Source organism: Carex rostrata, chromosome 28 (assembly GCF_964058835.1).
Source record: "Carex rostrata chromosome 28, lpCarRost1.2, whole genome shotgun sequence".
Classification (NCBI taxonomy): Eukaryota; Viridiplantae; Streptophyta; class Magnoliopsida; order Poales; family Cyperaceae; genus Carex; species Carex rostrata.
In genome coordinates, this window is record NC_135945.1 from 6,487,179 (window position 1) to 6,505,572 (window position 18,394).

At 36.7% G+C, this 18,394-nt stretch overlaps 2 protein-coding genes across 2 annotated transcripts; one reads left to right on the forward strand and one right to left on the reverse strand.

Moving 5' to 3' along the window:
- Nucleotides 1-1,259: 1,259 nt before the first annotated feature.
- Nucleotides 1,260-3,387, reverse strand: LOC144545699 (glutamate receptor 2.8-like). The gene is made up of 4 exons (XM_078294248.1): nucleotides 3,181-3,387; nucleotides 2,175-2,409; nucleotides 1,632-2,035; nucleotides 1,260-1,346 (listed from the first exon to the last, which is right to left on the reverse strand). Exons 1-4 carry the CDS (start codon nucleotides 3,385-3,387, stop codon nucleotides 1,260-1,262), a joined length of 933 nt encoding a protein of 310 aa, XP_078150374.1.
- Nucleotides 3,388-5,907: 2,520 nt separating this feature from the next.
- Nucleotides 5,908-10,798, forward strand: LOC144545785 (uncharacterized). Its single transcript, XM_078294354.1, has 3 exons — nucleotides 5,908-9,191; nucleotides 9,285-9,599; nucleotides 9,689-10,798. The coding sequence occupies exons 1-2, from the start codon at nucleotides 6,916-6,918 to the stop codon at nucleotides 9,430-9,432; spliced, it is 2,424 nt and encodes an 807-aa protein (XP_078150480.1). The 5' UTR covers nucleotides 5,908-6,915; the 3' UTR covers nucleotides 9,433-9,599; nucleotides 9,689-10,798.
- The last annotated feature ends 7,596 nt before the right edge of the window (nucleotides 10,799-18,394 follow it).

Sequence of the window (18,394 nt, forward strand, 5' to 3'; positions counted from 1 at the left end):
ATTAATTAATTATCCAATTCATGCACAAAACTTAGAATACAACTATCAAATTATTGACTTTTAGGTGAAAACAATAACAATCTCTGCCCTTGTACTTCTTCATCTAAACACATCGTGATAAGGAATTGGATTAGATGAAATGATTTGGTCCGAATAAGAACCCGCTTCAGGTTAACGGGTTTGGGCCCGACTAGGACCCGCTTCAGGCTAACTTTGTTCGGGTCCAACTAGGACCCGTTTCATGTGGATCAGTTGGGGCCCGACTAGGAACCGCTTCATACGGATTGGTTCGGGCCCGACTAGGACATGCTATCGAAAAGGGCTGAAATGGTGGGCCCTGTGTCTTTGAACTACCACTGCTGGTGGTATTGGCTTCAACATATAGCTCGAGGACCCTATACTGAGATTCCGCATTGATAGTCATATTGTACATGTGATTCCAACTATCGTCGTCGATTATCGGGACCAGCCGGAAGTCTTGGTATCCTGGCATTGCAAGATTAATTCGGGCCATGATACTAAGGTGATACTGGTTCTCATCCAACCCTAGTCTATCGTAAATAGTCTTGGTTAAACCACCAAAACCGATTTCTGCCTTTGCACTAAACATAAACCTAGGGCCGTCACTGTACTCAGCCCCATGTTGCCCGTACCGGATTTCACCATCGAAATAAATCAATACCCCAATCATTGTGGTTCTGTTGGCCAATTGTCCTAAAATTTTTAGTTATAAATTTTAATTAATAAACTTCTTATAAATTAAAATATTAAAAAATTCAGGCAGTAAAAAAGCTTAAAAAAAATTGTTGAAGAAAGCGATTGCATGTGAAGAGGAGGTTGAAATTCAGTTAAATTTGGTTATAGTATATGGTGACACCAAGACATACTCTGTGTGTCTGCAAGGATTTTCGATTTTGGAAATGTCATGCTAGCTTTGAATTTTTGTTTTTCTTAAATGCTACAAATAAAATATTCGGAATTAAAAAGGCTAGTTGTTCAAGTAATTTATGATGTAACGATTGATAGAACTAACTATTTATAATTATTAAATGATTAATTATCAGTTGAAAGCACCTTCAGCTGGTTGTGGGTTGGGCTGCCTTTTCTTGTAGAGTAAAATAATTCTACATATTAGCATGATGAGAACAAAGCCAACTGCGACAGCAAAAAGCCCCCCGAAGCAGACTAAGTATAATCTGTTTGATTGAATGCTGATGCCGCCATTGTTTTGACAGTTCTGATCACCTATCCATTTTTTCTCAAATATGGTTTATGTCATCTCCGCTGGTTATGTTTAGGATTGCTCGTGAGATGTCTGGGACTAATGGAGAACCCTTTGAGAAAGCCTGTCCAAGAACAAGAAATTAGGAACATTAAACTATTATACATGAAATTTGAATTAGCAAACTTAAAAAATTAATAAATGCTCCCTTTTATAGTTTTATTATGAATGACAGATAAAGATTGAGCTTTTAGAGAATATAAGTTATAGATTCTGTCTACTGAGGTAAGTAAAAAGAATTTTCATATATAGATGATAATTGCTATACATTTCATAAGATATCTTTAGTTTTATAAGTATATTGTTGGGATGTTTCTAGTTACTGAAATCATTGTAATAAACAACTTACAAATCCAAGCCCTGCAGTCTTATAAATTGGTCCAACCATGGTATATGACTTGCAATTTTTTGCAAGGAAAAACTTTATGTAGGGTATTTCATGGACTATTGCAGCAACTCCACCATTTCTACTTCCTTGCTCAAGTGCTTTAGCAAATTTGTCAGGGTAGTAATCTTTGATCTTTGTTCTGTCAAAGCCGAGCTCCTGAAGCAAGCCCTCCACAAAAGAACCTCTACTATATCTAACATAGTCACCGTTCTTTATGAGATCATAGATGTCGGTTACTGTTGGTTGAAGCTGCTGTACTGTTAACATCGACGAGAGACTAGCAGTGTAGCTTGAGGTCAATATAAGCAGAACAAAGATGGACACAATAGCAACTATCTTTGATAGGACGCTCTCTAGTTCCTCTTCTACATTTATTTACAAATATGTTAGCTTGTGACAAACAAACCTGTTAAATTCGATGACCGATTGTGTACAAAAAAAATTCTATTTTAACAAAATGCCTCTTTAGGTATTGTGTGACAATTTTCTGATAAAAGAACTTACGACATACAAACAAGGATAGATGCACTATAGGTCCAACATGCCTTGATATAAATCCCGCAACAGCTGCAACATGCCTTGATATAGATCTCGCGTGCATTATAGTTCCAACATGCCTTGATATAGGTATCTCGGTGGAATGGTCATGGACCCTTTCTTTTGGCTCCATTATATATATGGTGATGCCGATGCACATGAGAAATCCAAAGCTCACCAGCCATAGATAAATAGTTAATGGCTGTACGAAAATAAATATGTTTTTATTTTCAGCTTGCTTGAATCGCACAATCATTCCTATTCCTGAATCGGTGTATGGCATTGAGAAGTCAGCATAGCGTCTACGGTTGTACGTTATTGTAATATCCCCTATAACTATGTCATAATTCTCCAAGACGAAGCAACTTCTTTAGTCAAAAGATATATATTTGGTGTTTTCAAGTATTGATCATTGATCAAAAGAAGTGGGAGAAGTACAAAATAAGGCTATAATTTCTATTATTGCAAGCATGCAACTGAGTCCTACTAAAATAATGGTGATAAGCCACAGATATATATACACATCATTGCTTGATTAAAAATGGTTGGCTAACTATAATTATCAGTAGGTACTCAAAAGGTAGTGGAAATACAGTAGAAATAGAACAAATTTAATTAGCTTTTCAAATAGATATTCTTTTCCAAAAAAAGAACACTGAACTACAGAGATGCCAAGTAAACAAGTTAAAGAAACCTCAACCATTTTCAGTGAAATTAATTATTAGCATTCGATGCTAGATTACTAATCATATTATGTGTGACAAAATAATTTTAGCTACTTCATAAGTAGGTACTTTGATACTGTAGGTGGCTTAGGTTATTTCTTATATCAGGAGTTTGACTAGGTATTTTGTACTATATATGGAGATTTCTCCTCCGGTTTATTCTTCTAACTGATTTTAAGGTTTCAGTGAAATTGGTGGGTAACCCCAACTTTAATCTAAAAATAAATAAATAATAAGGAGATACATACCCAAAGATAAACTTGATAGACCAAATCATTATTGTTGGTAAGATATCTTTTCCCTGATGTCCCTCCGAAATGTTCATATTCGAATGGGACTGCATAAGGCAATCGCTTTACAGCTGCTTCAAACACATCAACAGAGTACCCGCTTGCACTTGTTGCATTTGTTTCAGGGTCTGTCTCCACCTTGATGAACTCTGGATATGAACTCATTGTTACTCCAACACGTAATTTTGTCCCACTGACAGGGATTTCCCAACCCTTTGGGACAACAATTGTTTCCCCTGGCCAAATGACTGGTTTTAAATCTCCTGGTGATGTTGAATAATAACTCTTGTTGTTGCTTTCATCTACTTCCCTTCATAATCCTTGTTCTTCTCTCCAATATCCAACTTCTCTCATCCCCCTTCCAACAATGTTAATTAATTATTTCGAATGAAGAATACTTCAACTGTCTGTTTATTAATTCAAAGTTGCCACTCAATCCTCGAAACTTGATATTAGTGATTGCCTCAAGAAGTAGTGGTCCATTGGGAAAGACATGCAGCAGCGGAGGAGCTGTAGAGTTATCAAATTTGGTGTTTTGAACCCCTACTTTTTCTACGGCCATTGCTACTGCATAGATGGTATCGTAAGCCCATAATGCATAGATGCTAGGTTCATTAGACATTCCTTGGGGATCATCTTCATGGAATGATGGAATCTCATTTTCCATCTGGTTATGAGGTTACTCAACTCGTCAGTCTTGGGTACATACAGCCGTACACCTAGAACCCCTTTCATTGCACTGGTAACACTTTCATTTAAGGAACCGAGCATGTTTGTAACTCCATCTGTCATTATCCATACATAACCTTCATGCATCATTCCTACTTCTTTAGCCTTCAAAAATAGGTTAGAGCCCAAGGAAGATGACATGTGTACAACAAAAACCCTTGTTTGCATGGTCTGTACACTACAGCAAAATTAGTTATCTGGAACCGGATTTTGGGACGGGTCCGATCGCCGGTCACAGAAGATCCCACGAAAAACCAAAAAAAAAAAGGAAAATGTACGCAGCGGGGACGGATTGGCCCATGTCCTTCTGGGACCGGCGCCCAGAGCCTTCTGGGACCGATTTGGCCCGGTCCCAGAAGGTCCCTGAAACATTACACCGCGAAAACTCGTGAAGTATTTTATTTGGCGCGTTTTGTTTAGCTAAAAAAAAAAGAAAAAAAAAGGGAAATCGCCGCCGTGATATCGACGCACGCCGCGCGCGATCGGGTCTCTCCTGCTGGCGACGATCGGCGATCGAGAAGGCCTTCCTCCCCTGCTCGCCTCCGCTTCCTTCAGCGATTGTCTCTCCTGCTCGCGTTCCTTCAGCGATCGAGAAGGCCTTCACCTCAGTCTCCGTCTTCTGACTCTCGGTACTAATTAACTCCTCTTAAATTAATTTACCATGCATTGCATTTACCCCTTTTTGAAAATAAGCATGAGCATTGAAAATTTCGAAAATTTTTCATCTCTGAGTTGCTCGTACCAGTACCTGTCCGGTACAGAGATGCTTGTACCAGTATCAGATGGTACATGAAGTTCATCAATTTCATGAATCATTTAATTACTTCAATTTATTTAGATGTGAAATTTGAAAATAAATGGCAGTACCATCTCTGCCTCATGAGCGTGGCTTGATCTGGTCAATCCTGATAAATTAGATCCAGGTTTGTTCATGTTACAAATTAGTTGGGTTCGGATCTACTTAAATCCTCCCTTTGTCAACCATTAATGAACAACAAATGAATACTACAAACAAAACAACAGGACCCATACTGCAGCAGGGGTAATTTGGGACAAAAGGAAAACAGTAAGGGCATAATTGAAAAACATGTGGAAGCAGAGAAGAGAATACTTTTACAAGTTCCAATTGTCTCTGTCGGGAAATATCATTGTTTCCCTTATAAAAACAGCTTATAACAGATCAAGGATCATAATTATGACAATTTAGCATGATTGGGGATTGCAAATTTAAATAGCATGCTTTCTGGTTTCTGACAATTTAGCAAGGATCATAATTATGAAGTTTGATATCATTCTTTAATAAACTGATATAAAGTTAGGACTATTAATTAATGAATTGGACTTTCAAAAATTACATCTTTTAATCCTCGATTTTGTCCCTGATTTTAATCGATTTTTCTAGCTATTACACGATTTTAATCGATTTTGTCTCTGGTACAGTAAGGTGCAGCAGTTCATCTCTGGTTCTGGCTTCGCAGTGGTACAGCGGTTCATCTCTGGTACAGTAAAGCGCTCTTTTTAATTTCAGCTTCTAGGTCTTTTTACCCTTTTCGTGTACCAGTAAAGTGCACTTTTTTGTGTTTCCTTTTTATTATTGGCTGGTACCAGTAAAGTTTTTTTTATCCTTTTCCTATACCAGTAAAGTTCTTTTTAATTTCAACATTCGGTTTTGGGGGTTGAGTCTATATGTTGACTAATCTGATGCTTCTTTTAGGTTGAATGGTTCCAGAAAGGTGGTACCATGAATCTAATTCAAAAAAAAAAAACTGGAAGTTCAATATTTGAAAATAAATATATGGGATTCATAGCATTGCTTGAACCGTAGAATACAAATTACCATAGCTGCACTTAAATTATTTATAGTTATATTTTTACCTAAATACATCACAATTGACATACTAAATTCATAGTCTTAATAGTAATTGATTGGTGTGATTAATTGATTAGTTAATTGGTTTTAGGAGTTGTAAAAGTTAGGTTAATCTTGGGAAGAAAGAAGGAGAGGAGTAGGCTCGATCTTGAAGAGAGTAACTGCTTGTAATCAAGCAAGTTTTCTATCTTTTTTAATTCTATTATTAATATAGTATTATGTTATAATCCAACTAAACCGGAACTTATAGCTAGTATGCCTTTTAGGTTTATACCCGTTCAAAATTAATCCAATAGGGATTAATTTTGAATAATCCCCGTTTTGGGACTGCTCTTTGAATGCTTTGTCTCATCTAGGATGTGAAGAAATGTATGTGGATCTAGTATTTAAGAAAAATTTGGTATCATTTTCCCTTGTTGTTCCTACGAGTACGTATTGAATTACATGTCCGAAAGGATGTGTTTCTAATGCATACTCGGGGAACTAAGGGGAAATGCTGCCGAATTTTTCTTAAATACTAATCCACATATATTTCTTCACTACTGAGACATAGCATTCAAAGAGTGGGATAGGATTATACACCGGCCCTATGTAATCCCCAAAAGACTAATGAGGTTGGATCTATTAATATTTAATGTCATTATTTCATTGAAGTATCAAATAAGTAAACATGGCATAACTTTAAGCTAAGTTTTGACCTCGTGCGCATTTTATTTTATTTAGAACTAATCAAGGCAAGGCAAGGGAAGGGAAGCATCATCTCTCTCTGTCTCTCTGGTACGTACGTTTAAATTCATAGCTTATGTAGATGCCGCTTGTATGGCTGTATACAAGTCCTGTTGCATGGATGATGCAACACTTGATTTGATTTTGTTTTTCTTCCATGACTTGCTTTAGAGGGTCCGTTATCAATTAATGATATCTGGAGGGTCTAAAGTATAGATCTGGATTTTTGTTTCCTTTAAATTGAATGAACTAAGGTGTAGTTAGGATTTGAGATTTGTCAATCTAAATTAGAATGTCATGCATTAATTATTGCATTTATGTCATGTGTATACAATAGCTTATAGATATATATGTCATAATTAGGAGGAATGGAGGGTGATCGTAGTTGGATGTACGGTCCTCGTTACGTGGAAAAGAAGGCCAATCCAGTATTTGTGAATGGTGTGGAGGAATTTTTTAATTATGCGTTTGCCATTCCAAATAATGTTGATAAGCAAAATCGCATCAAGTGTCCTTGTGCCAATTGTGGATGTACTGGATGGTGGGATAGGTATACAATCGGAAAACATTTGCTGAAATCGGGTTTTAGACTTTATTATGAGACTTGGACCATGCATGGTGAGTGTGTGAACGTCGGATTAGGAGAACATAGCCAAACTGTCGTTGAAGAGACGATCATTGAAGAGAGTGTTGAGGTGGAGTGTCAAAATGATATGATTGAAATGGTTGTTGATGCTGCTGGTCCTTCTTTTGATTGGGAACAACCGAATTCGAAAGCTCAGGAGTTCTATAACATGATGAACGCTACCGAGGAGCCGCTATGGGATGGTTGTGACAAGGAGCATACAGTACTTGCTTGTGTTACCGAACTCCTTAGCATTAAATCTGACTGCGGCATAACCAAGGAGGGATTCAATCGCATCCTATCAACTATGAAGAAATGGCTTCCGAAAGAGAATAGGTTGCCTCCAAATCAATATCAATGCAAGAAATTGGTGAAAGGGTTGGGATTAAGTCATGTGAAGATTCATGCTTGTCCGAATGATTGCATGTTGTACTACGGTGATGATAATATTTCTAAAGAGAAGTGTGATGCCTGTGGACATGATCGTTTCAAACCAGACAACCATTTAAAGCCCACGAAGCGTATACCGTATAAAATTTTGCGGTATCTTCCAATCACTCCAAGGTTGCTAAGGCTGTTTTTGTCTTCGACGACCGCAGAACAAATGCGTTGGCATAAAGAAGGAAAGCGGGAAAAGGAAGGGGTCATGGTTCATCCTGCCGATGGTGAAGCCTGGAAAGAATTTAATCGTTTGAACCCAGATTTTGCAGCAGACCCTAGAAATGTGTATATTGGGTTTTCTTCAGATGGTTTCTCTCCTTTCAATATAGGGGGTCGATCTTACACCAATTGGCCGGTATTTCTAGTTGTTTATAACCTTCCTCCAGCTCTTGTGATGCGCGACAATAACACATTTCTATCCTTGTTGATACCAGGGCCCAATAGTCCCACTAGAAGCATTGACATCTACCTGCAGCCTCTTGTGGATGAGCTGAATAATTTGTGGAAGGATGGAGTGCTAGCCTACGATAAATTCAAGAAACAAAATTTCACTATGAAGGCTGCCTTAATGGGGACTATTAGTGATTATCCGGCTCTAAGTATGCTTTCAGGATGGTCGACGAAGGGAAAACTAGGTTGTCACGTATGCATGGAAGACACAAAAGCATTCCAACTTCAATATGGAGGCAAGGTCTCATTTTTTGATAATCACAGAAGGATGTTGCCCCATGATCATGAATTTCGATTTCAAAAAGATGCATTTAAGAAGGACACAATCGAGACTGACGATCCTCCTCGACGCTTGAGTGGACAAGAATTGTTCGATCAGGTCAAGTCTTTTGAACAAGTCACATTTGGCACCAAAAATAAGAAAAACATTCCTGGTTTTGGTGTGACGCACAATTGGAAGAAGAGAAGCATATTTTGGGAGTTGCCATATTGGAAAGATCACCTGGTACGGCACCATATAGATGTTATGCATCTTGAAATGAATTTTTTTTTAAATATATTCTTCACATTACTTGATGTTAAAGGGAAGACAAAGGACAATGCAAAGGCTCGTCTCGATATGGCGCAATTGTGTAATCGTCCGCTTTTGGAGCTTTACACCAACGAAGCGGGGAAATTAGTGAAACCACACGCAACCTACTGTTTGGACAAAAAACAGAGGTGTGAAATTTGCGAATGGGTCAAGAATTTGCAGTTTCCAGATGGGTATACCTCTAATTTGTCGAATATTGTGGACTCAGATGATGCTTCGTTCAATGGGATGAAAAGCCATGACTGTCACATATTCATGCAGTGGTTGTTACCGGTTGCATTTAGAGATTTCTTACCTGAGCCAATTTGGGAGGTATTAACAGAGGTTAGTAACTTTCTTAGAGATCTATGTGCTAGGGAACTGGATCCGGTTCATATTGAGGAGCTCGGGAAGAATATTATCGTGACAATGTGCAAGTTAGAGAAAATATTTCCGCCAGGCTTCTTTGACTCTATGGAACATCTAATTGTTCATCTTAGTTATGAAGCACGAGTTTGTGGTCCCGTTTCATTTCGTTGGATGTATACGTTTGAAAGGTTCATGTTCTAAACTCTCATTATATACCTTTCGATATATAATATCGTTTGGAATATATTTGACGTTAAATTTCATGTTTGATGATATTGTAGAGCCATACAGCGTCTTAAGAGAAAGGTGAATAACAAGGCATGCGTCGAGGGTTCAATTGTGGAGGCATATATCGTCGAAGAAGCTTCTAATTTTATGTCTTTATATTTTAAAGATGATGTTGCTTCACGTTTGTACCGCCTAGATTGATACGATGACGGTGGATTTGTCGATAACGATCCACGTCTTCCTATTGTGAGTTACCCTGGACGTGCAATGGGAATGATTCCCAGCAGAAATCTTACAGATAAAGAGTTAAATGTGGCACATTATTACATCATGACTAATTGTCACCCCGAATTCGACCCGTTCATTACGTGAGAATCTTTTCGTATTACAATCTACATGGTTCATTTGTTATCGAGATGCATTGCACAATTGCGATACTAAATTTGTAATATTGCAGGCGATTCGATGCTGAAATTAGAGAAATGAGACCAACAATAAGTGCCGCAAGTCTCGAGAAAGCTCGTTTGAAAGAGTTAAGTAGTTGGATGCGCAATTTGGCGCTTAGTGGTCAAATTGAAGATGAAAGGATCGCTGCAATTGCGTTTGGGCCAATCACACGACGAGTTCAGTGTTACAACATGTATGATGTGAGAGGTTTTCGATTTCACACCGAGTCCTATGGGAAAAATAGGAAAACATCAAATTACGGTGTCTGTGTTCAAGGGGACACTGGGGATGACACAGTGAGGGACTATTTCGGCATAATTGAAGAAATTATGCGAGTGGAATATAAAGGAGCGGACAACAGAGTTTTCTTGTTCAAGTGTCGTTGGTTCGACATAAGTAGGGGGATGCGGGTAGATAAGAAGCATGGATTAGTAGAGATTAATAATAAGAGGCTTCTTAAAAAGGACGAGCATTTTGTGTTTGCCTTCCAAGCAATCCAAGTGTATTACCTGCCTTACGCTTCATCGAAGCGAGAGAGAGAAGATTGGTGGGTTACTGTTAAGACAAAAGGAAAATCCAGGCCGCTTATTTTGTTCGATGGCGATGCGTTCTTTCAAGAAGATGGCACACCCACCGAATTTGAAGTGCGTGCTGAGGATGGATTGAATCAATCAAGTCTTTTCGTGGATGAGGCCGATCCTGAGGAAGTAACAGTAGAAGACTTAAGTAATGAACCGAAAAGTAAAAAAAGGTCGAGGAAAAAACAACCAATGAGGAATTAGGACAATGTTTATCTTCTGGAGAGAAAGGTGTTCGTGAATAAGCACCGAGAAGATTAAGTGCTTAGATGAAATGGTGGATGAAGTTCTGTTACAATGGCGATTCTTACATTAAATAGATTTTTTAGGTTTTTTTTGATTTTTTAAGTTTTTTTACCTTTTATTTTTGCTTTCATTCGACGGGTTTGATTTTCAGAACCTGAAACTTGTAACAATCCCTTCTATGAATAAATCACACAAGGACTGGGTCCTTGCTTTTCATAAAAAGAAAGCACTGAATCCTTATTGTGATTGTATTATTTATTTGACATTTCAATGAAATTATTTTTGTTAAAATTGTTTATAAAACTAACAGTCAAGACAAACCTTATTAAAGGTATGTCGAGCAGAAAGGGGAAGGAGAAGGAGGCATCTTCCAGTGGGACTAAGTACCCTCCGCGTGGTCGAAATAAGTACATTAAGCCGCCAGACACGCCGGAGGAGAGACCAGTGATTCGTCGAGTCGGTTATAGGTAAAATTCATTTTATTTTTTTATTTTTGTGTATGTAGGATTATCCATTTGTAGTGGTTTTAATCAATTTTGTTTGTAGAGCTTTTATTGGAGAAAAGGCAGACGTGACAAAAAATATCAACAAAATAATCTCACAATGTGCACGTTTGTACTTTCCTGAGACAACTAACAGACCCAACATAGCAGTGTGCACAAAATATGATGACTTTCCTGATAAAACTAAACTCGGGGTCCAAGCAGAATTTTTGGTAAGTAAAATCTTTTTTTTTGAAATTGGCAATCTACTGTTTTTTTTAGCTAACTAACGACTTTTTAATAATGCATGCAGAAGCACTTTCAGTTTGCCCCAGAGGAAGACATGGCTCAGGCCTGGAAGACATTCAGCAACATAGCCAACAAACTTCTCCAAAACATGCTAAACAAGTGCAAAGATGATGCGAAAGATAAGTACAGTGATAACATTCTGGAGTGGAAAGACCGAGGGGTGCCAAGCACATATGATTGGATAACGGGGGATAACTGACTCAAATTGTGCGACCATTGGTGCAGTGAAGACTTTGCTATCCGGAGCGAGAAGAATCATAAAAATAGGACCTCATCTAAAGAGGCTACCTTTGCATCCACAGGCTCAGTGAACATGCTGGTTCACAAACAAAGATTCGTAAGATGTTTTATTTCATCAAAACAATTAATTTTAATTTCAGTTTACTCGAACTAACTTTGATAATTTTATTTGTGTTGAAATGTTTGTACATAATATATGGATGAAAACAATAGCGAGCCCAGGAGGTCTGACGAGCTGTTCACGCCGACACATACCACCAAGAAGACAGGGCAACTTTGTTTCGAGAGGGCGAAAAGGGCACGGGTAATATAACATAACAATTTTTTAATAATATTAATTCATTTTGTACGTTTTTTATTTGTTTTATTTTATAAATTTTGCAGGACAAGTACAATCAGGATATGAGCGAAAAGTATGGGCCTGATGAAGCTCTTTGGCCCTCTTTTGACGAAGACATATGGTATGCCAACACTGACAATAATGCTCACGGCGACAACTACGGTCTCAGTGCTCTAGGTAAAATACACATACTTAAATTTTATAAATTTGTATTTAAAATTGTAATGTAACACTAATTATTTTTTTTGTAATGTCTTAGGCAAGACGAGATCGATGTATCGTCCAGGAGGGTCTCAGGCGTCTTTTTCACAATCGCGAGCCAAATCGCACTCGTATACTTCAGGGCCGCCTCCTCTCAGGCAAGAAGACATAAATGCGATTTCAGGTCAGGTGTTAGGCATTATTCAACCACAGCTCAACCAATTCATGGAATTCATAGAAGAGATTAGGCGTACCATGGCGGGTTCTTCATCTCATCAGGTACGGAATCCAATTTTTGGGTATGTTTGATTTAATCCAATAAGGTCATCCATAAAATTTTTAGTTATATTCTCATAAGGAGGTTCTACCTTGCACCCCGATACTCATGATGACAGCAGGGATGATCTCGGAGATGACTAGTAGATATTTGATGTTTTAGGATATTATGTCGTACTTTAAATATTTTGTTTTTATGTCGTACTTGAGATATTTCATATTTGATGTTTATGTAGTACTTTAGATGTTATGTCGTACTTGAGATGTTACATATTTGATGTTTATGTATTTTAGATGTTTTATGTCATACTTTGAGATATTTCATATTTGATGTTATGTAGTACTTTAGATGTTTCATGTTTATGTTGTTCTGTGAATTGTTTGTGAATTACTTGATATTTGATGTTAAATTCATGGTACGTACCAATTAAAACAAAAAATATATGAGTTTTCGTCACTAGGTCACGTTTCGTACTAATTAAGATTTAAGAAAAATATATGAATAGAATGGGTTTAATATTATATTTGTTTGTTACAGTTCTTACCAATTGGAAATAAAAAAAATAAATAAATAATAAAAAAAAATAATACGCTTCTGCGACCCATATGGGAACCTTCTGTGACCACTCAGTGGTCTCTGATAAGCCCTTAGCCACGTCAGCATGTCACATCAGGGACGGATTTAGTTGGTCGCTGAAGGGGTCATCTGCGACCGGTGCCATACCCTTCAGAGACCGGTGACGTCAGCAGGGCAAGTATCAGTGACGGAGCAACTGCGACCGGGTCATCTGCAACCCATTTAAGTCTTCTGGGACCGGCTCAGGTCTTCTGGGACCGGCGCTGCACCCATCTACGACCCATTTGGCCGGTCGCAAAAGTGTATTTCTGCTGTAGTGGTAATTTGTACAGTTCTTGCTTGATTTGGTCATCAGTTGACGATCTCGATATTAAGCTGCAGTAAGGGATTCGCACGTTGATATCTTCAAGGGCATCAGAAAGGAAGGGGAGAATACCCTGTCCAAAGTCAGTAGCTTCATAGATTGGAACTACCTCTCGCCATCCATAGGCTTCGATGAGAGAGGTAATAGTTTTTTACCTGAGCTGCATCATTTGTGGCTGTCCTTATGAAGTAGGGCAATTGCATGGAGGAAAGAGTGGGGCTGGTAGCTGAGAAAGAAATTACTGGCACCTGACTTTTGTTGCCGATTTCAGAGATAATGGCAGCTTGTGAGGACTGTTGAGGTCCAATGACGACTTCAGTATTATTGTTTTGTACCAAGTCTAGTACTGCAAGAAGATTAAAGCTTTTAAGATTCCAATTTTATAGGGGGTTAAAAACAAAACAAAAGAGATCTACTGTAAGTTTGTTGATAAAGGAGTAGACTTTTATTGGGATTGGTTCAAGTGAACACACCCAAAGACGATAGGATAATTCTGTGTTGACAATGCACAAAAATGCATTATTTGACCCAGTGGTTGATCTAAAAGTTAGCTAAGGGGTGATTGATTTTTTTTAATAATGTATATTGGCATTTAATTGATTTTTCTTTTTTCTTTTTAAGTTTTCTATATAGTTTAGCTTTTCTCATTAAATATTAATTGATTCAATTGCTGATTTTTAAAATCTTTATATAATTATGATATATAAATGTTATTATAAAAATTATCATTAATGTAGTGAAATTTTTCACATAGTATTAAATAATTTACTGTAAATATAAATTTACAGATTATTAAAAATTGCAAAAAATACATTTCTTTATGCTAAAAATATTAATTTATTCTTATAATTATTAAAATAGACACCGGAGGAACACTTTGATAGAATTATATATTAAAGAAATTTTATAATTATATACACTATTTAAAATTGAATAACTACATAAAAAATTTCATTTTTTTGTAATCAAACAAATTAACTTCCGACCACCCCATATTATAATTTCAATTTTTTTGTAAAAAATATAAGACTATGACGGCTATTTGATAATACACAAACACATAATTATTTAAAAGTAATATGTACACTAAGACAACTAAGACAATACAAACTTGTTCCCATAAAATATCTATGACATGTTTATATTTTCTCCTCGAAATATGTTACTTCTATCCCTCAAAAAAAAAAACATGTGCAGAATCTTTTTTTTGTTGGTTCACAAATTGAAAAGACCTTTTTTTTTTTTGGTTCACTAGTTTTCTTGAAAAATTGCCGCTTTTTATTTTGTTTTCCACTTTACAACATATTTGGACTTTTACTCTCGAACCGAACCGGATATGGTTTTAGGTCCGTTTTTTTTTTGTTTAACCGCTGGTCAGGCCGGTCAGGTCGATCTGGTTTTAATTACAATGTACTTGGTTGATTGATTGTGATCCATAGCATGTTATTAACTTACAATTTGGGATTTTGCACAATAACTGAAAACCGCATTAGATGATTTTCAATGTCTTACCTCACCACTTCGGTGGATTCTGGATACAAGGCGCAAAAAAACAAAAATGAGATGTCATCGGTGAGAAGTGATCATATATAGTCTATCTACAATCGCTCCAGATCTGTAGCACTACTTCTATCTCACACTCAATCTATCTCCTTGCACCACTGCTTTTATCTCACGCTCGATTTGGAACACCCTCATGCATGTTGTTCTCAGCTCCCACATAAAATTCAGCAAAGGACGTGAAATCTTACGAGAAGATTCATTAGTGTCACTAATATTAGAGCATAGAAAAGATTCATCAGTGTCACTAATACTAGATGCATCTTCTAGCTAGTGTCACTGATAAATCTTCTCGTAAGATTTCACCTTGTGCCGCTCGAGCACGCACGACTGGAGAAAGTATTTTATCTAAGAGGAAACAAAGAGGACATCTGGGGTTGTTCTATTTTTATTTTTATCCAATATTTTAAATATTTTAATAATAATAATCAGGGTCTGATCAGAATTTTAAAAATGCCCAAAATGTGGAAAAAATCCACGGCCCCCATTTTTTATTCCGACCCGCGGAATAAATCCACGGTTCCGATTTTTTATTCCAAACCACGAAATAAATACAAGGTCCGAATAAAAAATCAGAACCATGGATTTATTCCACGACCCGGGGTTTAAATTCTATCCACAGTTCGACACGGATCTTGAAGCACACCCAACATGGATCTTGAAGCAGTCCCCCTCTCTCTTTGTCCGTGAAACACCCGCCTCTCTTCCTCTCTTGCTCCGCTTCCTTCCCCTCCGTTCCAAAACCCGCCCTCTCTTTTGCTCACTGACCCGCAGCCCCCACCGAAACCCCACCCGCCTCCCTTTCTCATGCTCTGCCTCCTTCCCCTCCATTCCAAAACCCTAACCCACCCTCTCTCTTGCTCACTGACCCACAGCCCCCACCAAAAAATCAGTCTCTCTCGTCACTTCTTGGAGAAGGAAGAAAGGCACCCGAGCTCTCTTCCCCGTGCGTTGGGGCCACTTTCGCTGCCTTCCTTGTGATTTTCCTCTCTCTCGGGTAAATGTAAACCCCTCTCTTGAATTTTTCGTGTTTGATTGAATTGATTAGTTATCAAGTCGGGTTGTTGATTTTCCCGACTCGATCGAATTGATGATATCTTATGTGACTTATGTCGTTCGATCTATTTTGAGAAACCGTAGAACTTGAATTGATTAATTATCGAGTGCGGGTTGTTGATTTTCCCGACTCGATCGAATTATATAATATGGAGGGGTTATTGGTAAATTTAAATAGAGAGGTTATTGGTAAAATTAGATAATATGGAGAGGTGTATTGTGAATAAACTTGAATTGTGTAAATTAGTAAAGTAGGGGGGCCTCTATGCAAATTAATTAAGTAGGAGGGCCTCTATGCAAATTTTGAGTTATAATTCGGCCTTAGGAAATGCATTTTTGAATTGGACTATTAAAGTGTTGAAATTTGCCTTGAATTAATTGTTATATTGGAAATAAAATGTAAATTTAAAATAGAAAATTGAGCTTATAACTTTTGGGCTCGGTTGTAAATTAAAGTGGAAATGATGAAATATTATACCGAGTGCATGATAAGCTTTTGAATATGATTAGTATGTCATATCTATTTTATAAAATCTACACTCTATATACTTAACATATGTCAAATCATTTTCTAGACCCCCTGTTTTTCAATTGCAATAGTCATCAATTCAGGTTGAACCGCCACATTCGACCAGATTTGCATTTATTTTTGTACTGATTATGTGAACACTCAACCTGTGTCAAACTAGGTTTGTCCTTGCCCTTTTGCGTGAACAGATTTTTGTTTTCTTTTAAATTGTGTCAACAGAAATTTAAAATCTTGTGGTTATAGATGTAAAAGACTAACTATAATGAAGACAAATTATACATTTATGTGCAACTACAACCCCTTGTGCTCCAATATTTATGCATGTGATTTGACAGATATGTTTCTCTTATTATCCATTTTTTTTTAAATTAACTAACATTTTGATGTATGCTTATTTTGTGATTTCTATACATACAAATTATATGTTATTTTGAAAATTCTAGCAATTTAACAAATATGAATACATAAGTAAAAAAAAATGTATATGCATTTTTAAATATTTAATTGTATAAATACATATATAATTTAAAGCTTATAAAAAATTAAAAATACAAGCAAGTTTAAAATGTTTGGAGCTTCTTGTGCATGCATGGATATGCCGAGATTTTTATTTTTACCTAATTATTAAAATATTTTAATAAAAATAATTACAGTTTGAGGCGCTGCTGCGACGCTGGTGTGGCGCTGGTGTATATTATATATACATATATACATATACATATACATATACATATCAGTGTTTTAAATAGCGCGCTATAGCGCCGCTATAGCGTTTTCCGACCAAAAAAGCTATGGCGCTATGCCCAAATAGCGCCACTATAGCGCGCTATTCCGCGCTATAGCGCCGCTATTTGAGCATAGCGCAATTTTTTTAACCCGTACGCTATTTCGCGATAAACGCTATTTAAACCATTGATACATATACATATACATATACATATACATATACATATATTATAAAAAAATATATTTTTCCGTAATTAACGTATTTTAGCATTTTTTTACTCCAATTAGCTTATTTTAAGCTAATTTGAGTATATTTTTGCTGTTTTAGCCTATTTTATCTGAATAACATTTTTTTTCATATTAGCGTAATTTAGCATATTTTTAACTGAATGAGTGTATTTTATCATATTTGAGTATAGTTTTGTTTTTTTAGCATATTTGACCTGAAATAACATATTTTTTCTGTAATTAACGTATTTTAGCATATTTTTACTGCAATTAGCGTATTTTAAGCCAATTTGAGTATATTTTTACTGTTTTAGCTTATTTTATCCGAATAATATTTTTTTCATATTAGCGTAATTTAGCATATTTTTAACTGAATGAGCATATTTTATCATATTTGAGTATAGTTTTGCTTTTTTTAGCATATTTTATCCAAATAACATATTTTTTTCATAATTAATGTATTTTAGTATTTTTTTAACCGCAATTAGCGTAAATTCGCACATTTTTACTGCAATGAGCATTTTGTAGCCAATTATTTCATGTCTTAATTGTTTTTTCAATGCAGGATGGCTAGGGGACGACCTAGGAGACCACCACCAGCCCCCCTGTTGATGAGCCCATTCCTGAGAACAGCAAGTACCATTTCAGTCCTTTATTATGGATGACTCACGATGAGCACCGAGTCTCAGTGGCATCCCGAGAGGTACTTGATTACTTTCTTTGCCTTTGTTTTTCTTAAGATTAAATTTTCTTGAGTTCTTGTAGTTTCAGTTTTTATGTTGCTTACTTTTTTTCAATGCATAATGAGGACATTTTAGATGTCATGGCATTACAAAATGAAGTACTACCCGTCATTGATGGACCCGTACCTGCAAGTACTGGGGTTGAAGCAATTGGTCGATATTATGGAGATGCAGAGTAAGACCTTTAATGGGTCTCTCATTGTAGGACTACTAGAGCAATGGCGCCCAGAGACGCACACGTTTCACTTACTATTCGGAGAG